The 26,122-nt window shown below is 38.8% G+C and overlaps 5 gene segments (V, D, J or C); 1 reads left to right on the forward strand and 4 right to left on the reverse strand.

Moving 5' to 3' along the window:
• Nucleotides 1-2,686: 2,686 nt before the first annotated feature.
• On the reverse strand, nt 2,687-3,288 carry LOC122993844 (the record flags this gene model as incomplete). The annotated part of the segment is given in 2 exon segments: nt 2,687-3,033; nt 3,124-3,288. Coding segments are annotated over 2 exon segments (393 nt in total), but the record flags the coding sequence as incomplete, so codon positions are not given.
• An 8,743-nt stretch (nt 3,289-12,031) lies between these two features.
• LOC122993855 lies at nt 12,032-12,919 on the reverse strand (the record flags this gene model as incomplete). The annotated part of the segment is given in 2 exon segments: nt 12,032-12,342; nt 12,634-12,919. Coding segments are annotated over 2 exon segments (354 nt in total), but the record flags the coding sequence as incomplete, so codon positions are not given.
• Nucleotides 12,920-16,385: 3,466 nt separating this feature from the next.
• On the reverse strand, nt 16,386-17,886 carry LOC122994064. The segment is given in 3 exon segments: nt 16,386-16,843; nt 17,696-17,771; nt 17,863-17,886. Coding segments are annotated over 3 exon segments (432 nt in total).
• Nucleotides 17,887-18,266: 380 nt separating this feature from the next.
• LOC122994065 lies at nt 18,267-18,766 on the forward strand. The segment is given in 2 exon segments: nt 18,267-18,318; nt 18,435-18,766. Coding segments are annotated over 2 exon segments (384 nt in total).
• A 673-nt stretch (nt 18,767-19,439) lies between these two features.
• On the reverse strand, nt 19,440-20,805 carry LOC122994066. The segment is given in 3 exon segments: nt 19,440-19,605; nt 20,134-20,458; nt 20,549-20,805. Coding segments are annotated over 3 exon segments (537 nt in total).
• Nucleotides 20,806-26,122: the final 5,317 nt, after the last annotated feature.

The following is a 26,122-nucleotide window of genomic DNA, read 5'->3' on the forward strand; positions in this document are numbered from 1 at the left end:
CACCTCAACAACCACAAATATGTAGAACCCACCTGGGTGATGCACAGCAGCCATTTTCACCAGAATGCTCACCACACATCATCTTGAGGTGGAGAGGAAGGGAATCATTGAGCCAGTTACACTGGGGGATGATCAGGTGGCCAGATGAAGAGAGTCAGGTTGGGAATTTTACCAGGAAACTGGGGTCACATGGGAGCTTTAACGACCACAGTGAGTCAGGACTTCAGTTTAACGTCTCATCTGAAGGACGGCGTCTCCTACAGCACAGTGTCCCGTTACTGCACTGGGGTAGCAGGATTTATTAGAAACAGAGGGAAGACTGGCCCCTACTGGCCCACCAACACCACTTCCAGCAACAACTTAGCTTTTCCAGGAGGTCTCCCATCAAAGTACTAACCAAACCCACACCTGCTTAGCTTCAGTCATTCAGCAGAAACAGGGTACATGTTGGTATGGCTACTGAATGCTCAGTCTTACTGCCCAAAACTTATAAATACACACATGTAATATTAATAACCTGATCAGATATCAAATAAACCATGTTGGATTTCCAAAAAGTCTTCCAGATTAAACACCAGAATACATCGTAGGTCCATGCCCTCCAGAATGACACGTAAGTATTTTTTTAAAGTCACTATAAGGACAAAATTGTTGTTTCAAAAATCAAACCTTTTTATGATGTGACCACACGATGGTTAAGGTTTGATTAGGTTAGGGCACTAAAACAACTTGGATAGGGAAACGTTGTACTTTGTTTTAAAAACTACTAGTTGGTAAAATACTCTGACTCTTTTAAACCTGCTGCTGCCTCTTTATTTGTCTTTGAATAAATGAATGTTTTACATCTGCTGCAGACTCACTTTCTTCCTGAGCATATAAAAGGTTCATTTTTGTGAACCTGCTGCTGCTCCTTTAATATTTCTATTATAAACTGAGAATGAATATTTGAAAAACTGATTTTTTGTTTTCTTTTTAGAATTTATTTCCTCTTGAATATAAATTGATAATTTTATGTCTTTTGGTGCTCTGCAGCTGTCAGAGGTCAGATGTAAAGATGGTGGAGTTGTTGTGGAAGCTTCAGTTTTTATGAATCAGCTGATTCTAAAGCTTCAGCTGTTAAAGTGATTCTGTTGAGTTTTTCATGTGTGAAGATATAAACGAGCAGTGATTTCAGAGTTTTAATGCTTCAGTGTGTATTTGGGGTGAAACTCAACATGTTGTCAAGGATAGTGAACAATGGAAGGAGCTGATTGTGACCTGATGGCCAACAGGGAACAAAGAGGATGAAGTCAGTCAGTCAGTGTCCATTTATAAATACCTGAAGACAACATGAAGTCAGTGACCATATCTCATTCACACTCGTAGTTCAAACAGTGGAGGCAGCAGACACCCTTGTTGAATGTCTAATGGAAACAGCTCATGATAAAAACTGACAGTATGAAACAAACACTCTCATATTTTCATTACATTCACTTTTTAACCCGACGAGTAACTTCAGGTTTTTGTTCAACACACAGTTTTATGTCACTTTATGTTTGATGGTGTCTTGTGTTTGAAGCATCATCCAGCTGGTTTGTCATTGATGTGGATTTGCTGCTCATGTGAATCCTCCCACAGTGTTTCATTAGCAGCTGTAACCACAGTGACTCTGATAAAACAGGAATTAGCAGAATCCATCTGATATGAAGCTGTGGTTTGAATACCACTTCCCTCCTCTTTGAAGAGTAGTCAGATATCTGTGTTCAGGTTTTTGTACAGCCTCTTCTACACTTTCTATCACTGTGTGTGTAGAGCACAGTAGTAGAGAGCTGTGTCTGCCAGGGTTAGACTCAGTATGGTCAGCTCAGTTGATGTAGCTGATGTTTTGGATTTATATCGTTCATCAGGAATATATTCAGCTGTAATGTCTCTTGCTCCTTTCGCCAGTATAAACTGAGGTGCCTGAAGGTCAGAATGATGTTTGTACCAGTAAAGGCCAACACGAGTCTCGGTTGTATCATAGGTACATGTGAGTGTGACAGATTCTCCTTCTCTTCCACTGACTTCATCTTGTTCCGGAGAGATTGTGTCTCCAGCTATTAGTCCTGGAAAAAGTAGAGAAAATGAAGCCATTAGACTAACATTGTTCATGAGGCTGAGAGGAGAAGACAGTGGAAAATGTCAACTGTACAGTGTTACTCTGTGGACACAAACTGATCAACTGATCATTTGACTGATTTCTATAGAAATCATCTTCCAAGGTGTTACCTAGTGAAGGAAACATGTTGTATTAAAGTTCTGTTCCAGAGTCAAATATCCATCATTTGGAAAATATCACACAATGACAAAAACATACGTACCTACAAGAGCTGAAAACAGTGAAATGACAGCCAGTGTTTCCATGGTTACACAAGTGAAATGCTGTAAGTGAATGTTGAGTTTGAATAAGTGTTGAGTGGTTTTGTGAGTTGTGTCTGGTCTGATGTTCACAGCTGGAATCAAACAGCTCTCTGCCATGCAGCCACCTCTGCAGTCAGTAGGAGGAGACTCATATGTCAAATGACATTCATTTGTAAAACTCTTCATCACAACTGTGTCTCATGAGGGAAAAGAATCTAGACTGTTTGATAAGAAACCACTGAAGTTTAACAGTGTGTGACTCCCTCTAGTGGATGTTGTGGAGTATTCTGTTGTCTTTGCTCCAAAGGTTTTTGTACAGAGTTTTGGTGTTTCCTGTCACTGTGGGCTGCAGAGCACAGTAGTACACAGCAGAGTCAGACAGCTGTAGCTTCTGGATCTTCAGAGGAACTGATCTTAAGTTGGAATCCAGTGTGGATGAAAATCTTTCCTTAAACTCATCTGGTGTGTTTCCTTCGTCCAGTTTAAAGCGGCTCAGGATGAATTTGGGGCTGTTGTTTCCATCCTGTTTGTACCAGAAGAGGTAATTAATTGTACCACTGCTGTTATATTGACAGTCAAGTGTTACTGCCTCTCCTTCAGCAGCAGTCACATCTCCTTTTGGTTGCAGCACGTTGTCTTTTTGTGCTCTGGATTCTGTAAAACAGCAACAAACAGTATCAGTGAGCTGTTAAAGAATCATGTCAATGTTGGATTGATATGACAGAAACAGAGCTGTGTTCATACCAAGGCACATAGCAGCCAGCAACACTGAGATGAACAGAGACGTCATATCTGCAGTGTTGAGTAACTCTGAGCTACAGCGAGTATAAAGAAGACTCTGATCTCTGTTTAGTCTTCATCAACACTAAGTTGGTGGATTTAAAGGAGGAGTCTGATCACAGTGACAGAGCTCATTCACAGCCCTGTGTTATTCCTCCTACTGACAACTTAACACTAAACACATGTTTGTGCCTCTCTCCTTTCCTAGCATAGCTTGTCTTATATGTAGTCATCACTGGAGATTTAATGTTTCCTGTTTTACATCTGGTGCAGACTCACTTTGATCTTCAACATATAATGATTGATTTATTTATTGACTGGGACAGTGTGCAGTTTTAAACATTAAAGATGCACCAGAGTTAGCTCAAAGCTAATTTGCATCCCTCGTCCTGACAAAAAACATACAACAGCACAACAACAAACAGTACAAAGCAAAAAAAAACCCAAAACAAAACACACAGAATACACCATACCAAATAGAAAATACAAAGACACACACAGCACATCACATACACCCACAATGTCAATTAGAAATTAATAATGTAAACTTGTCAAATTAAAAGCAAGACTACCTGCGCTAATGAGAAGACCATAGATGGAGTTTAGACTCAATGGTCACACAGCTGATTGGTCTTTAGTAGATTTTTTAATTTGGCCTTGAATGTATTGATTGAACTACAGTTCTTCATATCATCAGGTAGGACGTCCCACTGAGTTGTGGCTTTCACAGAGAAAGCTGATTGTCCAAATGCAGTGTGATTAAATGGTCCAATCTTGTGTAGAGGATATTCTGGAGGATCTAATAGAACTTACTGAGCGAGTGAACACAAAGTCACATAGTGGAGGAGGCCAAACCATTTAACATTTATAAACTAGGCACAAATTTGAGAATAATTTAAACTTCTCAAAGCTCAGTAAATTGTATTTCTCCAGAACCCTACAGTGATGGAAATGCATTGGCTTTTTGTCCAGAGTTTTTAGAGTTTGTTTGTAAAAGGACTCAAGAGGTTTTATGGCTGTTTCTCCAGCCTGCCCCCAACATGTGATCAATAAGACATATGAGAAAGAATCATAGCTGCATAAATATCTGCAGCGTCCAAAGAGAGACAGTTTCTAATATGTCTAAAATTTGCTAAGTTGAACTTTATGGTTTAAACCGTTTTTTTAACATGTTTCTCAAAGTTCAAATTTGGATCCAGTGTCACATCAAGATATTTAAAATCAGTAACTATGTCAATTTTTTCACCTTTGATGAGAATATCAGCGTTAGGAGGTTGTATCATAGTCTTAGAGAAAAACATACCCTTTGTCTTGTTTACATTTAGACTCAGACATAACTGATCAAGCCAATGTGTGATCCTTTCCAATGCAGCTGTTAGCTTAGCAGCAGCTAACTCAGCTGTTTTTGCATGTGTGTACACAACGGTGTCATCTGCATACATTTGTAGCTCTGCATCATGACACTGTTGAGGGGGGTCATTAATATATAGACTAAATAATAGGGGACCTAACACTGACCCTTGTGGAACACCCATTGTGCACTTCATGTTACTGGACAGTGTGTCACCAACTTTAACACATTGTCTCCTATTAGATAAATATGAAGACATCCATGCCAGTGCTCTAGATGAGAAGTTAAATTTAAAGAGTTTCAATGTTAAAACATCATGATTGACTGTGTCGAATGCTTTACGCAGATCTAAAAATACAGCAGCAACTACTCCTCCTTTGTCAAGTCTTGATTTAATTTGCTCTACTAAGTGCAAGGTAGCAGTTTCAGTGGAATGATTTGCTCTAAAGCCAAATTGCATACAATGTGGACCAAAATTGTTTGTATTAAGAAATGTTGTCAGTTGTTTAATGACAACTTTCTCAGCAACCTTTGAGAGTACTGGCAGTATACTTATTGGTCTGTAGTTACTGGCTTCAAGGCGGTCTCCAGATTTAAAAACAGGCTTGACAACGGCACGTTTCCAGTCATCAGGAAAGGAGCTGTGTTTAAAAGACAAGTTAATTAAATGAGCAATAGGGGGAGTTAAAATACCTTTGTGTTATTTGACAAACGTGGTGTCAAATTGGAAAGCATCTCTATATTTAAAGCTTTATAAGGAGCTGATGATTTTGTTTACCTGTAACTCATTAGTTTCTACCAGCTCGAAAACCTGACCTGTAGCATCTATATAATATCCAGTTTCCTTGAAGATGATCTTCAATTAACTTTCCCTGTACTTTGAGTTTAAAATTTTGTGTCCCTCCTTGTGAGATCATCAATGTTTTTCCAGATCAATTTACTGTTGCCTTTTGCCTCATTCAAAATATTGAGATAAAAACGAGATTTAGCTTCTCTTAGCTCTTGGATAACTTTGTTCCTTAAACCTTTATAAATCAGCATGTCGGTGTCTCTTCTAGTTTTAATTGCCGTCCTTAGTGCAGCATCTCTAGATTTCATTAGTTTCCACATATTTTCATTAAACCACGGTAAATTGTTTTTATTTTTAGATTTTATCTGTATCCTCACATTAAATATTTCCCTCACAGAGTTGATTCTGTGAGTAAAAGTATCACAGCCTGTCTAATGGAAACAACTCTTGATAAAAACTGACAGTATGAAACAAACATTCTCATATTTTCATTACATTCACTTTTTAACCCGACGAGTAACTTCAGGTTTTTGTTCAACACACAGTTTTATGTCACTTTATGTTTGATGGTGTCTTGTGTTTGAAGCATCATCCAGCTGGTTTGTCATTGATGTGGATTTGCTGCTCATGTGAATCCTCCCACAGTGTTTCATTAGCAGCTGTAACCACAGTGACTCTGATAAAACAGGAATTAGCAGAATCCATCTGATATGAAGCTGTGGTTTGAATACCACTTCCCTCCTCTTTGAAGACTAGTCAGATATCTGTGTTCAGGTTTTTGTACAGCCTCTTCTACACTTTCTATCACTGTGTGTCTACCGCACAGTAGTAGAGAGCTGTGTCTGCCACGGTTAGACTCTGTATGGTCAGCTTAGTTGTTGTAGCTGATGTTGTGGATTCATATCGTTCATCAGGAATATAATCATAACCACTCTGTGATTTTGCTCCTTTCCAGAGTATAAACTGAGGTGCCTGAAGGTCAGAATGATATTTGTACCAGTAAAGCCATGGACCAGTATTGGTTGTATCATAGGTACATGTGAGTGTGACAGATTCTCCTTCTCTTCCACTGACTTCATCTTGTTCAGGAGAGATTGTGTCTCCAGCTATTAGTCCTGGAAAAAGTAGAGAAAATGAAGCCATTAGACTAACATTGTTCATGAGGCTGAGAGGAGAAGACAGTGGAAAATGTCAACTGTACAGTGTTACTCTGTGGACACAAACTGATCAACTGTTCATTTGACTGATTTCTATAGAAATCATCTTCCAATGTGTTACCTAGTGAAGGAAACATGTTGTATTAAAGTTCTGTTCCAGAGTCAAATATCCATCATTTGGAAAATATCACACAATGACAAAAACATACGTACCTACAAGAGCTGAAAACAGTAAAATGACAGCCAGTGTTTCCATGGTTACACAAGTGAAATGCTGTAAGTGAATGTTGAGTTTGAATAAGTGTTGAGTGGTTTTGTGAGTTGTGTTTGGTCTGATGTTCACAGCTGGAATCAAACAGCTCTCTGCCATGCAGCCACCTCTGCAGTCAGTAGGAGGAGACTCATATGTCAAATGACATTCATTTGTAAAACTCTTCATCACAACTGTGTCTCATGAGGGAAAAGAATCTAGACTGTTTGATAAGAAACCACTGAAGTTTAACAGTGTGTGACTCCCTCTAGTGGATGTTGTGGAGTATTCTGTTGTCTTTGCTCCAAAGGTTTTTGTACAGAGTTTTGGTGTTTCCTGTCACTGTGGGCTGCAGAGCACAGTAGTACACAGCAGAGTCAGACACTGCAGCAGAGGAGATCTGCAGATGAAATGTCTTTGTGTCTTTGTCATGTTTCAAAGACAACCCTTCTCTCTCTGAATTTTCCATGATGAGCAGCTGTGGAGACGAACTGGACTTCTGTTGATACCAGTAGAGGTTTCTTATAGAACCAGAATAGTTGCAGGAGAGAGTCACATTGTCTCCTTCCAAAGCCAGCATTACATCTTTAAATGGTTTCAGTAAATCCTCAGAGGATCCTGAAAACAACAAATATGTATTTTACCTTAACATTTGTATTTTCAAAAGGATTAAATGTTTTTAAACTGAGTTTAATGGTTTAAAAAAGTAAGTAAATTCTGAAAAAAATAGTATATTGAATGATGTCTATCATCTCTTGTTACATGCTGATTGGTGTCCTGAGTACTTACCAGTATGAAAAGTGAGCATCATCATCCAAATGAAATGAAGTAACATTATTTGACTTGTAGTGAATGAACAATAGAAAGAACACAGTATCTCTTCAGTTCCAAATGAAGCCTTTCATATTCAGTTGTGTAGCTCCTCCTCTTGCTGTGGTCTGTTTACATTCAGGCTGATGGAAGCTTTAGAAATGACAGTGATGCTGCAGTCATCATCATCCAAGAAGGTCAGACTGAAGGAGGAATCTGCAGAAAATTCACCACAATCAATCTGTAGAGAAACAACTTTCTGACAAGTCAAAAAGTCCAAACTGCAAACTGTACAGAAAGAAACTGTGTTGTGAGTGTGAAACATGTTCAGGTTAACAGCGTTTTAGTCTCATACAGTCTGCCTGCTGGATGAACACATCATGGATACTGAACTACATGACTACTCACTTTCATTTCATTTATTAGTTGATTTGTCAGGGACAGTGCTCATTGATAAACATATACATATTAATGAGCAAGTGTTAGTCTGAGAGGATTAGTTTCATCTGTTGTCTCTGACCAGATATTAAAGCCTATAACTACATGAACAGAATAAGGTAATAACTGAAGACATATGATAAAACAGAATTACATGTATCACATTAAAAACACAAGATGGCAGCAGAGAGGGCTGTCGACAGACTAATGTCAGCAAACCTGGTTTTCAATGAGCCACATCGTCAGCTGGTCTGTGAAAGTGTGATATGTATGAATTTCCTTGATGAGCTTGAGGAGCGAGTTCCACTGTTTAGCTGCAATGACAGAATACTGACTGACTGAAAGCACTTTTTCTGATGGGAACGATGCGTTCTGTGTTGTGTTCATCTACTGACACATCATGGCTGAATAGTGACAACAAACACTTGAAATCTTGATACAAACCAAAACAAGGAAAAATGAACAAGGCTGCAAATATCAAAACTTTTTAAATTTGAATAATCTGTTGATTAATTTCACTAATTTAATTAGTGCATATAACTGGCACGGACCTGATATTATAGCCCCCTCTTCTATTTCCCCTCATCCCATAGGTTTATGCCTGAACTCTGCAGCTAGCTATCCTCTGAGTGATGATGGTGTTTCTGATTCCCCTTCACTGGTGTCAACTCTTCCAGTACATTATACTGCAAGGCTATCCAAAAAATGGACTGGCAGACACAAAAGGGTCCCATCTGACCTCATTTCTATTAAGACTCAGTCTGCCAGTTGTTGCAGTGCATCATTTTTAAATGGTTGTCTGTGGAGTTTAAGGTCCATCACCAATAAGTCTTTTACTGATAATGATTTTATTTCTTCTAATGATTTAGATTTTATCTTTATGGTTGAAACTTGAGCAGACACCGATGTCTCATTGAAGCATGTCCCCCTGGATATACATTTTGGAATAGTCCTAGGTTAAGTGGACGTGGAGGTGGACTTGCTGTCATTTATAAAGCTGACAACAAATGTACACCAACTGCTATTGGCAATTTTATCTCATTTGAGTTATTCTCATTCACTATTTCCCACCATACGATCTTTTTTGGGCTGTTATATAACCCTCCTAACTCAAAAGGCAACTTTCTTTCAGAATTTGATCACTTGCTTTCAATAACTACCACTAACTGTGAGAAAGTCATTTTATTGGGAGACTTAATATTCACATTGACAACCAAAGTGACAAACGTGCATCTGAATTCCTTGATCTTATCAGTACTTTTGACTGTATTCAGCATGTCTCTGGCTCTACTCACCAACATGGTCATACTCTTGACCTAATTATTACTTATGGCATTAATCCAGTAAATCTACAGTCCTTAAACAAGCATGTTTCTGACCTTGCAGCTATCCTTTTTAACATCCCATTAGTGCCTATGGTTTCGAACCCTAGAGGCCCTCGTTATTTTAGACCCATCACGCCACAAACCTGTGAGAATTTCTGCAATACCTCAGAAACTGCACTTTTAAAGTAAGTTTTAAATGACATTAGAATGAATTTGGATGCTGGCTGCTGTACTGTTCTGGTACTTTTAGACCTTTCTGCAGCATTTGACACAGTCGATGATGGAATATTAATTAATCGACTAGAAAACTGCATCGGCGTGACTCGTACTGCTCTAGACTGGTTTAAATCTTATTTGACAACAGAACATTCTCAGTTTCAATTGGAAATGTCTCTTCCAAATCCTCAATTATCAGCTGCGGCGTTCTTCAAGGATCAGTTCTTAGCCCTTTACTGTTTTCCATTTACATGTTACCACTGGGTCAAGTCATTCACAACTCCAATATTTCCTTCCATTTTTATGCAGACGATACACAGATATATCTATCCATAAATCCATCAGACATTACCTCACTTACCTCACTCACAACGTGTCTTGCAAGTATTAGATCTTGGATGTCCAATAATTTCTTAATGCTCAATAATGACAAAACTGAAGTGATGGTGTTTGGGCCCAGAGCACACAGGGACTCTATAAGCAAGACCTTAGTTTCCCAGGGTTTGCAGTGCACCCATGAGGCCAGAAATCTGGGTGTAATCTTTGATTCAGACTTGAATTTTTCTAAACATTTTACCAAAATCACCAAATCAGCTATCACTCAAATCAGGAACATTGCAAAGATTAGATCTTTTCTTTCTTTCAGTGATGCTGAAATACTCATTCATGCTTTTGTCTCTAGTCATTTAGATTACTGCAACTCCTTATTTGCTGAACTGCCCCTAAAATCAATCAACCACCTACAGCTTGTACAGAATACTGTGGCTAGGGTTCTTATAGGGGTGAGAAAATATGATCACATTTCCGCTGTTCTCGCCTCATTGCACTGGTTACCTGTGGTTTTTAGAATTGATTTTAAAATTTTACTGCTTGTTTTTAAATCTCTGAACAGCCTAGCTCCGTCTTATATCACTGACCTTCATCCCTTGCACCCCAGCTTGTTCTCTAAGATCTGTGGACCAGCTGTTGCTCTCAGTCCCCAGGGCAAAGCTTGAGACGGGGTAGAAGGGCATTTGCTGTTAGAGCTCCCCAATTGTGGAATAACCTTCCGCTGGAAATCACACAAGCTACCTCAGTGTCCTCTATTAAAACTCTTTTAAAAACTAATTTTTAGTGCATTTAGTGCATTTAATTAGAGTTTTTTTGTTCTTTTCATTTGTTTATTTGGTCTTACCTTTGTTTCCATTTCTTACTGTCTTTTAGCTTTTCGATATGTAATTGCATTGTGTATTTTGTTTTATGTCTGTGAAGCACTTTTTTTTAAACTTGTTTTTGAAAAGTGCTATATAAATAAAGTTTATTATTATTGTTATTTTTATTTGTTTTTTTTCATTTAATATTTTTTGTCTCTGAAATGGTGTCTTGTGTTTGAAGCATCATCCAGCTGGTTTGTCATTGATGTGGATTTGCTGCTCATGTGAATCCTCCCACAGTGTTTCATTAGCAGCTGTAACCACAGTGACTCTGATAAAACAGGAATTAGCAGAATCCATCTGATATGAAGCTGTGGTTTGAATACCACTTCCCTCCTCTTTGAAGAGTAGTCAGATATCTGTGTTCAGGTTTTTGTACAGCCTCTTCTACACTTTCTATCACTGTGTGTCTCACAGCACAGTAGTAGAGAGCTGTGTCTGCCAGGGTTAGACTCGGTATGGTCAGCTCAGTTGATGTCCATGTTTTGGATTTATATCGTTTATCAGGAATATATTCTTCATCACTCCGTGATTTTGCTCCTTTCCAGAGTATAAACTGAGGTGCCTGAAAGTCAGAATGATGTTTGTACCAGTAAAGGTCAACATTGCCATAAATTGTCTCATATGTACATGTGAGTGTGACAGATTCTCCTTCTCTTCCACTGACTTCATCTCGTACAGGAGAGATTGTGTCTCCAGCTATTAGTCCTGGAAAAAGTAGAGAAAATGAAGCCATTAGACTAACATTGTTCATGAGGCTGAGAGGAGAAGACAGTGGAAAATGTCAACTGTACAGTGTTACTCTGTGGACACAAACTGATCAACTGTTCATTTGACTGATTTCTATAGAAATCATCTTCCAAGGTGTTACCTAGTGAAGGAAACATGTTGTATTAAAGTTCTGTTCCAGAGTCAAATATCCATCATTTGGAAAATATCACACAATGACAAAAACATACGTACCTACAAGAGCTGAAAACAGTGAAATGACAGCCAGTGTTTCCATGGTTACACAAGTGAAATGTGCTGTAAGTAAATGTTGAGTTTGAATAAGTGTTGAGTGGTTTTGTGAGTTGTGTTTGGTCTGATGTTCACAGCTGGAATCAAACAGCTCTCTGCCATGCAGCCACCTCTGCAGTCAGTAGGAGGAGACTCATATGTCAAATGACATTCATTTGTAAAACTCTTCATCACAACTGTGTCTCATGAGGGAAAAGAATCTAGACTGTTTGATAAGAAACCACTGAAGTTTAACAGTGTGTGACTCCCTCTAGTGGATGTTGTGGAGTATTCTGTTGTCTTTGCTCCAAAGGTTTTTGTACAGAGTTTTGGTGTTTCCTGTCACTGTGGGCTGCAGAGCACAGTAGTATACAGCAGAGTCAGACAGCTGCAGCTTCTGGATCTTCAGAGGAACTGATGTCTCATTAACTGTAGCATCAAATCTGTTTTTCTGGAACTCTGCAGCATTATCTCCTCCACCAGACATGTAACGCCGCAGCATATACTTTGGCGAATCATTTAATTCTTGTTTGTACCAGAACAAAGAAGAACCTCTGTTACTGGTCTCAAATGTACAAGCAAGTGTAACTGTGTCTCCTTCAGCAGCAATGACATCTCCTGTTGGCTGGGTCACGCTGTCTTGTCCTTTACACTCTGGGGAAGAACAGAACATGCAGAGGAAGAGATGAATCAATAAAGATGATTGATTAAAGGAGAACAATCAGGAGCTTTAAAGAGTTACCTAGCAGACACTGACACATCTAGAATAGTCTGTTTTTTACTGACTGCTGTCTGTCAGACTGAACTACATCTTTTTTTCTAAAAAAGTTATAAATGGCAGCAGAAATTATCTGTCTCCTCTATGATGGACATTAAAAGCACTTATAGCTCAGTTCTGTGTTAAAAACTGTGGAGAAAGGAAACACATTCTGCTTTCTGTCTTACCAAAGAAAAGAGCAGCGAGAATAATCCACAGCCAATGTTCCATCTCTACAACAAGGTTTAAATCAACAGGAGAAACTATCTGATGTTCAACATTCGGTCTGAGAATTGTTCTCTTCACAGCAGCAGTTATTATTGACAGAATGGTTGAACACAGTGCAGAAGTAGTGCACCGCCTACTTGATAATGTGGCCCTCTAGTGGAGGTAAAAAGTTCAGTACAACAGTGTGGAAAAAAGGCTTCCAGCAGCTTGTCAGTGTGTCAGCTTGTGTTTTTGTACAGAGACTGTGGGTTTGCTGTCACTGTGGGCCTCACAGCACAGTAGTACAGAGCAGAGTCTGTCACTGCAGCAGAGGAGATCTGCAGACCCATTTGGGTTTTATCTTTAATCACATTAACAGACAGTCTAGGTACTGGATTTTCAACCACTTCTCCGTTTTCCATGTGAGAGATGAGGAATTCTGGTGGTTTTCCTGGATATTGTCGATACCAGAAGAAATAATCAGCAGCTCCTCTCGTATATTTACAGGACAGAGTAACAGTGCTGCCTTCTAAACTGTTCTCTTCATTGTTGACTGGAGTGAGTTCTTGACAGCTGACACCTAAAGGAAGAGATAACTCTGTTTTACTTCATGTTTATCAGTAAAACTCCTTTAAAGTCAATAGTAGAAAATATTATTTAGTAGTTCATCTGCTCACCTACCTGTCAGTGTGACGAGAAACAAAGTCAGAAACAGACTAAAGTGCACTGACAGCATCTTAAAAACCAACCGTGTTTGTGTTAAAGTCCACAGTGAAAGTTTGTGTCTTTTCTGTTCTTCAGTCTCAGGTTTTCTCCTCCCTCCTCTCAGCTCTCAGCTGTTTTTCTTCCTGCTGCTGTCTTCCTCTTCAGGATATTATATAACTACGATCAGGTGATAAAAGGATAATTATCAGACTTAGTAGCTTGTTCATTAAATTTTTAAATGTTTCTTTGTGAGAACAGTGAACGTAATAAACTTTGGCTTCAATCTACATGTTTTCAGACATTAATGTGATCATTATTTTGCAGCAGATACTGCTCCATTAAAATATTTACTTCTTTAATTCATAAATTGAAATGTTTTTAAGTGTGTGATGTGCTAAAAACATGAGTTTCCAGAGAGGGTCTCTTATATTTCACAGATGCTGACTGATGACTTTAATGCAATAGTTCATAATAAATTAATATTTGAATGTATAACTGTTTAGAGTAAAACAGCAGTGGAGAGAAAGATTAGACTGTAATCATTATCTCAGAAACACATGTACAATATTTTCATAATACAAAATGTTTTCATGTTTCTCTGTTATAACATGTTAAAGTCACGATCAAGGAATCACATTCAGACAAAAGTGGAATTGAATTTTTTTCATGCAGAAACTTTCATACCTGTTAGAATGACTAGAAACAGTAAAGAAAATACATAATACTTCAATGCCAGCATGTTGAATGAAGGTAATGTTTGTGGTTTGTGTATTGAACTCTGCTGAATATGGAAGTTCGTCTCTCTTCTATAGTTCAGTAACAGCTTAGCTCCTCCCTGAATCTCTCCGTCTCCTCTTAGATCTGTATTTTCACTTCTCTCAGTTACTCTTCCTCCTCGTTAACAGACTGGTTACATTTATAACTGGAGTTGCAGAAAGGTAGCTGATCACCTTTTCAGGCTGTACAAACACAAGAAGAACCTATTGGTTTGCTTCAAAAGTGGAGACAACATTACCTCTTCACTGTACGATTTAAGCCAGCTGATGATTAAATGAAAACACAGCATCAAATGTTATACACAGACTATGAGCAGTAAGTTTAACATCAACAGACAGTTTCAGCAGATTTCACCTGTTTGGTAGAATTTTAGGGGCAAATTAAAGGATCTCAGTTTAAGAATCACTGGATTGTAGGAAGATCTGGAACACTAACACTTAACTCTTTGATCCAACAGTAACATGTAAACTGAAAATAAGAGGACCCAGGATTGAACCCTGTGGTTCACCACAAGAAATCCAAGAGAACTACAGAGAAACTTGTTTTATAATAAGAATAAACCAATCAAACTCTGAGTCTGTGATGTCAACCAGTTCATGAAGAGAAATTATCATATTTTCTATAGAATGTTGATATGATCTATTTATCTGTATTGCTTCTATTTCTGTTGTTTTCATCACCACTACAAGAAATCTAGACTGTTTGATAATAATTGACTTGACAAATAATCAGCCCACCCTCCCTTCTATATTCACCTTCATCCAGCCCTTTTGCACTTTGTGCTCCGGCACATTCATGAACCTGAATAACAGGAGTGCCTGGAGACGCCTGCACAGTCCGTACATCCAGGATATACCATGCTGCACTTAAAATACGGTCCGTTATGTGTCTACAAAAGTAATCAGTGAAGATGTTTCTTATTATTTATCCTCTGGGCCAAACTGTCAGTGAACCAGATTCAGCTTTAAGATTAAAACAGCAGTGGACTTCCTCTTTCTGCACCACTCTCTACATTTTGTCATCATAACATTAGAAACATCACAACATTTCAGATGTTGTTTCAGTCACACCATTGAAAAATCTATCTATATGCCGATGACATTTTATTATATTTCACAAAATCCTACATTCTCTCTGATCATAATAATAATAATAATCAGATCTCAGAGGGAAACAATGTTGGTATCTCTTGGTTTCATGGCAGGAGCTGAAATTAAGGAGGGCTTTTAAGAAGAACTCTAATGGAAACAAAATTATCTTAGATAGTCATTTTTGTGTTATTAGCAGTTTTTTCCCTTCTTTCTTTCAGACACACATGAAAAGGTCAGAGGTCTAGTGTGGGGGGAACATGGGGAGGCAGGCCATATGCACTACATTTGTACAATGATTGTACCTACTGTATATGTACATAGTGTAACTTTAGAGATGACACTCATGTTTTGTTATTTTTACATATTTGTTATGATTATGTCCTGCATTCTATGTCAGATCTTCATTTTTTATTCTTTAGACTTTTGTCAATTTATTGACAGGATTCAGGATATCAGCTTAATGCACATTTACCCTTTATGAAACTGAAATAATAATAAATTACATCAAGGTCAAAGGATACCTGGGTGATTTTCCATGAAATGATCAAACCAGTTTAGAAAACTAAAATATGAGCAAACAAAGTCCTATATCTGTTTAAACATTACAAATACAAATGTTACTTTTCTCTTTGAATAAGATAATACCCTTTCAGACATTAAAACATATTATTGCACATTTTAACATCTCAAAACCAGGGACAATTCAATAAGAACTTTAATGCAGCACATAAATAAAAACACATCAGAGGTGTTCTTTTGGTATACTTAAAGAAACATGCAACAAACATACTGACATGGAAACCTTTGGTGTAAAAGAAGAACCAGGTGATATCATCTTTTGCTGGCAATACTCTGCACTTTGTTTCTAATCCTCAAAACTCTATTAATGTAAACTACATTTTGAAAGGATTTTAAAATTATGGGATCCTTTCATCCTTCCATTAACACCATGTTTTACATAATGATTTATGATACCACTGCTAAACAGACACACTGTCAGTTGAGACTCAAAGACTTCATAGATATGTAACAATACTTTATATAATCCCAAGATTAAGATCAAGAAAGAGTTATAATCCTGCATGTATTGTTGGTGTCAAACATCCACAGAAAAATATTTGATTTCAAGAGAGAAAATGTTTATTGTTTCAAGCATCTAAGTAATCAGTACTACATTAATGCAGTTGTTACAGTTTGAAGTTACACAATGTTACACTGTTCTGATTAGAGATCAGAGTGAGAGCAGTAGCAGAGTAAAACCAGTAGCAGAGTCCCAGTGAGTCAGGTCAGGACTGGGAACACTGGTCTCTCCTCAGTGTCTCTGAGACTGGAGTCTGGGAGCCCTGGGTGGCCTCACAGGTCACAGAGCCCACTTTCCTCCACTGGTCTGCAGGGAGCCTCAGGGTGCTGCTCCAGCTGTAGCGGCCGTCCTTCTGCAGCACCCCGGGGCTCCTGCTCTCCTCCCCGCTGCTGCTGCTGCTGCTGCTGCCGTCCACCTTCCAGGCCAGACTCCAGTCTGAGGGGAAGCCCTTGTTGGCCAGACATAAGAGCGTGGCGTTCCCCTGCTGCAGCTCCTCGCTGGAGGGGGGCAGCACCGTCAGGGTGGGACGGACAACACCTAAGAGACACCAATCAGATTAGAGGACAGCTGTCAATCCAACACCAGACACTTGGACACCTTTACTGTGAGAGGGTGGAGCCATATGAGGACTCTTTCTGTGCTGATATGCATGAGAGGTTTCTCAGAGGGAAGTGAAACAGTGTGTCAGTGAGTGACTGGTGGAGCAGAAAAAACATCTGACAGAAACTCCTTTAAGTCGTTTATATGACTGTTTAATGTATTTTATTTTACACTATACACTATATATAAATAAGGACATAAAGTTTGAATATATAATTCAGACATCTATGATTTAGTTTGAATTTATAACAACATATTTACTTTCAAAACTATCAAAAGATCAACAGTTAATCAGATTCATCAGTCAAAACTAACAGACCACCGTAATATACGGAAAATGTTGAGACATTCAAAAAATGAAAAACCCTCAAAAATCTGTCAAAATGATTTCAGACTGAGGTTAAAAGACAACTGGAGACATTTTAAATGATCAGAGATTCACAGCGTTTCACATTGTTTATCTTCTTTGAATTTAAATTATTAAATTAAAACAGAGAATTAAAGGCTGAAATTAAAATCATTTTTAAAGTAGGATTGTTGTTTTTTACTCTGTCCTGCAGTTCAAGCTGTTCACATTTAACAAATTAACTTGAACATTTCAAAAAAAAGTTCAGTAAAGCTGCTTTGAGTTCAACTTTAAGGAAACACAAGAGGAACAAACAATAAAACTGAGACTTTAAAGTGTTTTAGATCAGCACAGTGGAAACTTATATCTACTACAAATGTTCAGACGTAGAAATTATAAACTTAACTGATGATACAGTATTTAATATTTTAACAGAAACTTACTTCCAACATCCAGTCTGGTTCCTCCACCGAATGTGAACCACAGTGATACAAACTCATTGAGCCGCCGTACAAAAACCTCTCAGTGTAGAGAGACACGGCTCTCTGACTTTGACACAAACAAACTCACCAAAATGAAGTAAAATTACTGAAATAACTCGAAAACTTACAACAACACAGAGCCGCCAATTCATGAACTTGTGATTTTATTTCATATAAATTAATTTAAATTAATGTTAAATTTGTGTTATAATACATTTAACTGTAACAAAATATATTCTGAAAGAAAACAGTCGTCAATACACATGAAGTCCAAACCACATAAAAATAATCACTGACACATCCTAATCAATACTGTGATAAGTTGATTGATCCATTGATGAAACAGCATCATCAGAGTAATCCAAGTCCCTGTTGGAGTCAGTCAGAGCATTTCCATAGAGAGCCACTTTGCATCAGCGGCACCATGCTCCAGTGCTCTGGGAGAGTTTATAGTCCTGAGAGTTGAACACTGGATGACTGACAGCTGTCCTTCATCACAACAGAAGCCACAGAAATCCTCCTCATCAACAACATGACTTTGATCTCCGTCCTCATCTGGACTCTCCTCTGCTGCTGCTTCACAGGTAAAGTCCAGAGAATCAAACTCCTCTCCTCTATGAACATCCGTCCCTCTGAAATGAAGCCCACAAAACCATCAAAACCATGACGCTGCTTTATGTTTTTGTCTCTGTATCCTCAGAGTCCAGAGGCCAGATCACAGTGACTCAGCCTGCAGCAGTGACATCTGCTCTGGGAGACTCCGCAACCATCAGCTGTAGGACCAGTCAGGATGTTTATAGTGACAGCAAATACCACTGCTTAGCCTGGTACCAACAGAGAGATGGAGAAACTCCTAAACTTCTCATTTATGCTGCTTATCAGCGAGAATCAGGGATTCCAGATCGTTTTACAGGCAGTGGATCAAACTCTGACTTCACTCTGACCATCAGTGGAGTTCAGGCTGAAGATGCAGCAGTTTATTACTGTAAGAGTTATCACTATATCAACAGTCAGAGTGTGTTCACACAGTGAAAAACCGTCCTACAAAAACCTCCCTCAGTCAGACTGAACAGAAACTGACTGATACAGTTCACTGAACACACACACACACACACACACACACACACACTTTATTAAGTGTGTCAAAACTAAAACTATATTCAAACAATGAAATAAAGGACTCACACAAACAGTTTTATTTATAAGGAGATTCCTCTGAAATCAGTGAAGTTTACCATCACAGCTTCTTAGCATCAACTCAACAATGATCCCATGTTTGTCATTAATTATGAGCTTGAAAAGAGAGAATATACCAGTCTGCTACTGTTGGTGAGCCATGGCTCAGTATGGCTGATGACCTTTAACCAAAACCATCAAAACAGGTGATATACTGTGGTTATTACATATGTAACAACAGCTCACATGTTGTAACAAGATCATTAAGGAACAGAAACATGTCAGGTATTTGGGCGGGAAAAAAATCAAGGTGGTTAAGCTGTTTCCTTAATATCAAATATTTTATTTGTGCAGGTTTTGAGACACACAGCTCTGAGATTTGTCAGCCCAACAAAGGAAGCGGGAGTCATTTTCACAGACCTATCTGCATGGAAAGATATCACATGAAAGAGCCGACCAGCAGTGTGTTTGAGAAGGAAAAAAAACTCAACTAAACATTGACATACATTAGTATTTAACTGTATCATGCTTATGATGGTATGGTATATATGGCTGTGAAGTCAGAAGGAGGAGGATGGAGTGGATGGCAGGCGTACAACATGCAGGACTCTGGCAGCAGAGACCCGGGTTTGCATCCTGAGTCCCGTGTGTAGTTGGGTTTAGGCAACAAGTCAGGGTGGGGGCGACTCCACCCACTGCAGGGAGAGAGACTGATCACATTTCTGCTCTTCAGTGTTTCACTTCCCTCTTTGAGCTCAGTAACCATGACAACAGAGAGGCATCACTGCTGAACCATGACAACAGACAGGTTTCAGAACTAAAGATAAAAAGTTGAAAGCGCTCTCTCTTACTCCAATGTATCATTTTCAACAACCAGACTAATAGTTTACATCTTCATCATTTCAAAAATCATCTGTTAGCAAGAGTGTAAAACTTTAGTTTCATTATATTAAAATTAAAACTGTAAATTTCTGGACCAAAACCTTCAGGTTGTGTGAACCAGTTTCAGTTTGAAGGATAAACAGCAGCAGAGAGAGAGAGAGAGAGAGAGAGAGAGAGAGAGAGAGAGAGAGAGAGAGAGAGAGAGGACACCTTTAGTGGATGTTTCTCAAACGTTTGTTGTTTAATATCCTTAAAGTTTAACAGTGTGTGACTCCCTCTAGTGGATGTTGTGGAGTATTCTGTTGTCTTTGCTCCAAAGGTTTTTGTACAGAGTTTTGGTGTTTCCTGTCACTGTGGGCTGCAGAGCACAGTAGTACACAGCAGAGTCAGACAGCTGCAGCTTCTGGATCTTCAGAGGAACTGATCTTAAGTTGGAATCCAGTGTGGATGAAAATCTTTCCTTAAACTCATCTGGTGTGTTCCCTTCGTCCAGTTTAAAGCGGCTCAGGATGAATTTGGGGCTGTTGTTTCCATCCTGTTTGTACCAGAAGAGGTAATTAGTTGTACCACTGCTGTTATATTGACAGTCAAGTGTTACTGCCTCTCCTTCAGCAGCAGTCACATCTCCTTTTGGTTGCAGCACGTTGTCTTTTTGTGCTCTGCATTCTGTAAAACAGCAACAAACAGTATCAGTGAGCTGTTAAAGAATCATGTCAATGTTGGATTGATATGACAGAAACAGAGCTGTGTTCATACCAAGGCACATAGCAGCCAGCAACACTGAGATGAACAGAGACGTCATATCTGCAGTGTTGAGTAACTCTGAGCTACAGCGAGTATAAAGAAGACTCTGATCTCTGTTTAGTCTTCATCAACACTAAGTTGGTGGATTTAAAGGAGGAGTCTGATCACAGTGACAGAGCTCATTCACAGCCCTGTGTTATTCCTCCTACTGACAACTTTACACTAAACACATGTTTGTGCCTCTCTCCTTTCCTAGCATAGCTTGTCTTGTATGTAGTCATCACTGGAGATTTAATGTTTCCTGTTTTACATCTGGTGCAGACTCACTTTGATCCTCAACATATAATGATTGATTTATTTATTGACTGGGACAGTGTGCAGTTTTAAACATTGAAGATGCACCAGAGTTAGCTCGAAGCTAATTTGCATCCCTCGTCCTGACAAAAAACATACAACAGCACATCAACAAACAGTACAAAGCAAAAAAAAAAAACATAACAAAACACACAGAATACACCATACCAAATAGAAAATACAAAGCCACACACAGCACATCACATACACCCACAATGTCAATCAGTAATTAATAATGTAAACTTGTCAAATTAAAAGCAAGACTACCTGCGCTAATGAGAAGACCATAGATGGAGTTTAGACTCAATGGTCACACAGCCGATTGGTCTTTAGTAGATTTTTTAATTTGGCCTTGAATGTATTGATTGAACTACAGTTCTTCATATCATCAGGTAGGACGTTCCACTGAGTTGTGGCTTTCACAGAGAAAGCTGATTGTCCAAATGCAGTGTGATTAAATGGTACAATCTTGTATAGAGGATATTCTGGAGGATCTAATAGAACTTACTGAGCGAGTGAACACAAAGTCACATAGTGGAGGAGGCCAAACCATTTAACATTTATAAACTAGGCACAAATTTGAGAATAATATAAACTTCTCAAAGCTCAGTAAATTGTATTTCTCCAGAACCCTACAGTGATGGAAATGCATTGGCTTTTTGTCCAGAGTTTTTAGAGTTTGTTTGTAAAAGGACTCAAGAGGTTTTATGTATGTTTCTCCAGCCTGCCCCCAACATGTGATCAATAAGACATCTGGGAAAGAATCATAGCTGCATAAATATCTGCAGCATCCAAAGAGAGACAGTTTCTAATATGTATAAAATTTGCTAAGTTGAACTTTATGGTTTAAACCGTTTTTTAAACATGTTTCTTAAAGTTCAAATTTGGATCCAGTGTCACACCAAGATATTTAAAATCAGTAACTATGTCAATTTTTTCACCTTTGATGAGAATATCAGCGTTATGAGGTTGTACCATAATCTTAGAGAAAAACATACCCTTCGTCTTGTTTACATTTAGACTCAGACATGATTGATCAAGCCAGTGTGTGATCCTTTCCAATGCAATTGTTAGCTTAGCAGCAGCTAACTCAGCTGTTTTTGCATGTGTGTACACAACGCTGTCATCTGCATACATTTGTAGTTCTGCATCATGACACTGTTGAGGGAGATCATTAATATATAGACTAAATAATAGAGGACCTAACACTGACCCTTGTGGAACACCCATTGTGCACTTCATGTTACTGGACAGTGTGTCACCAACTTTAACACATTGTCTCCTATTAGATAAATATGAAGACATCCATGCCAGTGCTCTAGATGAGAAGTTAAATTTAGAGAGTTTCGATATTAAAACATCATGATTGACTGTGTCGAATGCTTTACGCAGATCTAAAAATACAGCAACAACTACTCCTCCTTTGTCAAGTCTTGATTTTATTTGCTCTATTAAGTGCAAGGTAGCAGTTTCAGTGGAATGATTTGCTCTAAAGCCAAATTGCATACAATGTAGACCAAAATTGTTTGTATTAAGAAATGTTGTCAGTTGTTTAATGACAACTTTCTCAGCAACCTTTGAGAGTACTGGCAGTATACTTATTGGTCTGTAGTTACTGGCTTCAAGGCGGTCTCCAGATTTAAAAACAGGCGTGACAACGGCACGTTTCCAGTCATCAGGAAAGGAGCTGTGTTTAAAAGACAAGTTAATTAAATGAGCAATAGGGGGAGTTAAAATAATAATATTTTCATTAAACCAGGGTAAATTGTTTTTATTTTTAGATTTTATCTGTATCCTCACATTAAATATTTCCCTCACAGAGTTGATTCTGTGAGTGAAAGTATCACAGCCTGTCTAATGGAAACAGCTCATGATAAAAACTGACAGTATGAAACAAACATTCTCATATTTTCATTACATTCACTTTTTAACCCGACGAGTAACTTCAGGTTTTTGTTCAACACACAGTTTTATGTCACTTTATGTTTGATGGTGTCTTGTGTTTGAAGCATCATCCAGCTGGTTTGTCATTGATGTGGATTTGCTGCTCATGTGAATCCTCCCACAGTGTTTCATTAGCAGCTGTAACCACAGTGACTCTGATAAAACAGGAATTAGCAGAATCCATCTGATATGAAGCTGTGGTTTGAATACCACTTCCCTCCTCTTTGAAGAGTAGTCAGATATCTGTGTTCAGGTTTTTGTACAGCCTCTTCTACACTTTCTATCACTGTGTGTCTAGAGCACAGTAGTAGAGAGCTGTGTCTGCCAGGGTTAGACTCTGTATGGTCAGCTCAGTTGTTGTAGCTGATGTTTGGGATTTATATCGTTTATCAGGAATATATGTCCGATCACTCCGTGATCCTGTTACTTTTCGGAGTATAAACTGAGGTGCCTGAAGGTCAGAATGATGTCTGTACCAGTAAAGGTAAACATCAGTATAGCTTGTCTCATAGGTACATGTGAGTGTGACAGATTCTCCTTCTCTTCCACTGACTTCATCTTTTACAGGAGAGATTGTGTCTCCAGCTATTAGTCCTGGAAAAAGTCGAGAAAATGAAGCCATTAGACTAACATTGTTCATGAGGCTGAGAGGAGAAGACAGTGGAAAATGTCAACTGTACAGTGTTACTCTGTGGACACAAACTGATCAACTGTTCATTTGACTGATTTCTATAAAAATCATCTTCCAGGGTGTTACCTAGTGAAGGAAACATGTTGTATTAAAGTTCTGTTCCAGAGTCAAATGTCCATCATTTGGAAAATATAACACAATGACAAAAACATACGTACCTACAAGAGCTGAAAACAGTGAAATGACAGCCAGTGTTTCCATGGTTACACAAGTGAAATGTGCTGTAAGTGAATGTTGAGTTTGAATAAGTGTTGAGTGGTTTTGTGAGTTGTGTTTGGTCTGATGTTCACAGCTGGAATCAAACGGCTCTCTGCCATGCAGCCACCTCTGCAGTCAGTAGGAGGAGACTCATATGTCAAATGACATTCATTTGTAAAACTCTTCATCACAACTGTGTCTCATGAGGGAAAAGAATCTAGACTGTTTGATAAGAAACCACTGACCACAGTAGTACACAGCAGAGTCAGACATAGCAGCCAGCAACACTGAGATGAACAGAGACGTCATATCTGCAGTGTTGAGTAACTCTGAGCTACAGCGAGTATAAAGAAGACTCTGATCTCTGTTTAGTCTTCATCAACACTAAGTTGGTGGATTTAAAGGAGGAGTCTGATCACAGTGACAGAGCTCATTCACAGCCCTGTGTTATTCCTCCTACTGACAACTTTACACTAAACACATGTTTGTGCCTCTCTCCTTTCCTAGCATAGCTTGTCTTGTATGTAGTCATCACTGGAGATTTAATGTTTCCTGTTTTACATCTGGTGCAGACTCACTTTGATCCTCAACATATAAAAGGTGATAATATTCCTGAACCTGCTGCTGCTCCTTTAATGTTTTTCATCTTAAAAGCTGAAAACTGAGAATGAATATTTGAACAATTTATGACTTTTTAAGTTCTTCTTGGAATTTTGTAAAGCAGAAAAAATAGACAAATTAAGATAAAATAGCACATACTACCCAAATGCCTGTCTGAACAACTGGGAGTTTAGCTGCTTTTTAAAGGAGTCTACATTATCCAAGGACCTTAAGCTTGTTGGAAAACTATTCCAAAGCTTAGCATGATCTCCGTGGGTCTTAACATGTGTACGAGGTACACTTAGAAAGCCCTGGGTGGAGGATCTAAGAGCTCGACTAGTGGTGTAGGGGTGCAGAAGGACTGTAATGAACTGTGGAGCCATGTATGACTTCTAAAATTTACTAGAAGCCAGTGCAATGAGATTAAAATAGGAGTCATATGTGACCATCTGTTGGATTGTATTAAAAGCCTAGCAGCAGCATTTTGGACAGTTTGTAAGCGATGTATGGAAGATTTATTAAGGCAGGTAAAAAGAGAGTTACAGTGGTCCAAACATGATGATATAAAAGCATGTATTAACATCTCCATTTCATTTCTTGATACCACAGACCGGAGTTTGGCTGTTTCTCAGGTGAAAGAAACATGATCGAGTTAGCGTCTTAACATGCACTTCAAAACTCATGGACTGGTCAAAATTACACCAAGATTGTGCAGGCAAGACCGATAAGATGAAGATAAGGCACCAAGGTTCTGCCTGATTGATGACTGAAGATTATCAGGGCCAAAGATCAGGACTTCAGTTTTATCTGCATTTAACTGCAGAAAATTATTTGCCATCCAATTCCTAATTGCATGTAAACAGTTGTTAAGTACAGAGAGTTTGTGAAGCTCATTAGGTTTAAATGAAAAGTACAACTGGATGTCATCAGCGTATAATTGATAGGAGATGTTCTTGAAACTCCTGATGATCTGTCCCAGTGGCAGCATGTATATGGAGAATAAAATGGGTACCAAGACTGATCCCTGGGGGACACCACATGACAAAGCCTCCATGTCCGACACAAATTCACCTACAGAGACTGACAAAGATCTATCCATGAGATATGAGGAGAACCACTCCAATGCAGTCCCAGAAATGCCCCCCAGGTGATTTAGCCTGTGGATCAGAATGTGATGGTCCACAGTATTGAACGCTGCGCTGAGGTCCAATAGTACTAGAACAGAACCGTCTCCGGCATCTGCAGCCATTAAAATGACATTTGAGACCTAAAGTAGAGCTGCTTCAGTGGAGTACAGTTTACAGAAACCAGATTGAAATCTATCAAACACCCTGTGCAATTCCAGTGTTTGAACAAGTTGTTTCTCAACAGTCTTTTCTAAAATTTTGGAAAAGAAAGGGAGTTTTGAAATGGACCTGTAGTTCTCTGGCAGGGAGGGGTCCAGGTTTGATTTCTTTAATAGAGGCTGAACTATAGCCTGCTTAAAGTATCTGGGGACACACCCTGATAGAGGAGAGTGGCTTATAATATTGGCTATGCACTTTAAAAACATAGTGGTTGGTAGGACATCTAGTGGGCTTGAGGAGGGTTTCATTTGTCCTAACAGGGCTGCTATATCCTCCATGGACACTGGACAAAAGGAGGAGCCACTAGTAAGGGGACTGAACATGGGTGAGATGTTTGCCCTGATATTGGCAACCTTGTCAATATCAACCTTGGCTGAGTATCTCCAGTCTGTCAGAGATACCAAGCAGAGACGGATCCTGACCAATCACAGGCTCAGTGACCAGCTGGCAGTA

Source organism: Thunnus albacares, chromosome 12, assembly GCF_914725855.1.
Source record: "Thunnus albacares chromosome 12, fThuAlb1.1, whole genome shotgun sequence".
NCBI classification, from domain to species: Eukaryota; Metazoa; Chordata; class Actinopteri; order Scombriformes; family Scombridae; genus Thunnus; species Thunnus albacares.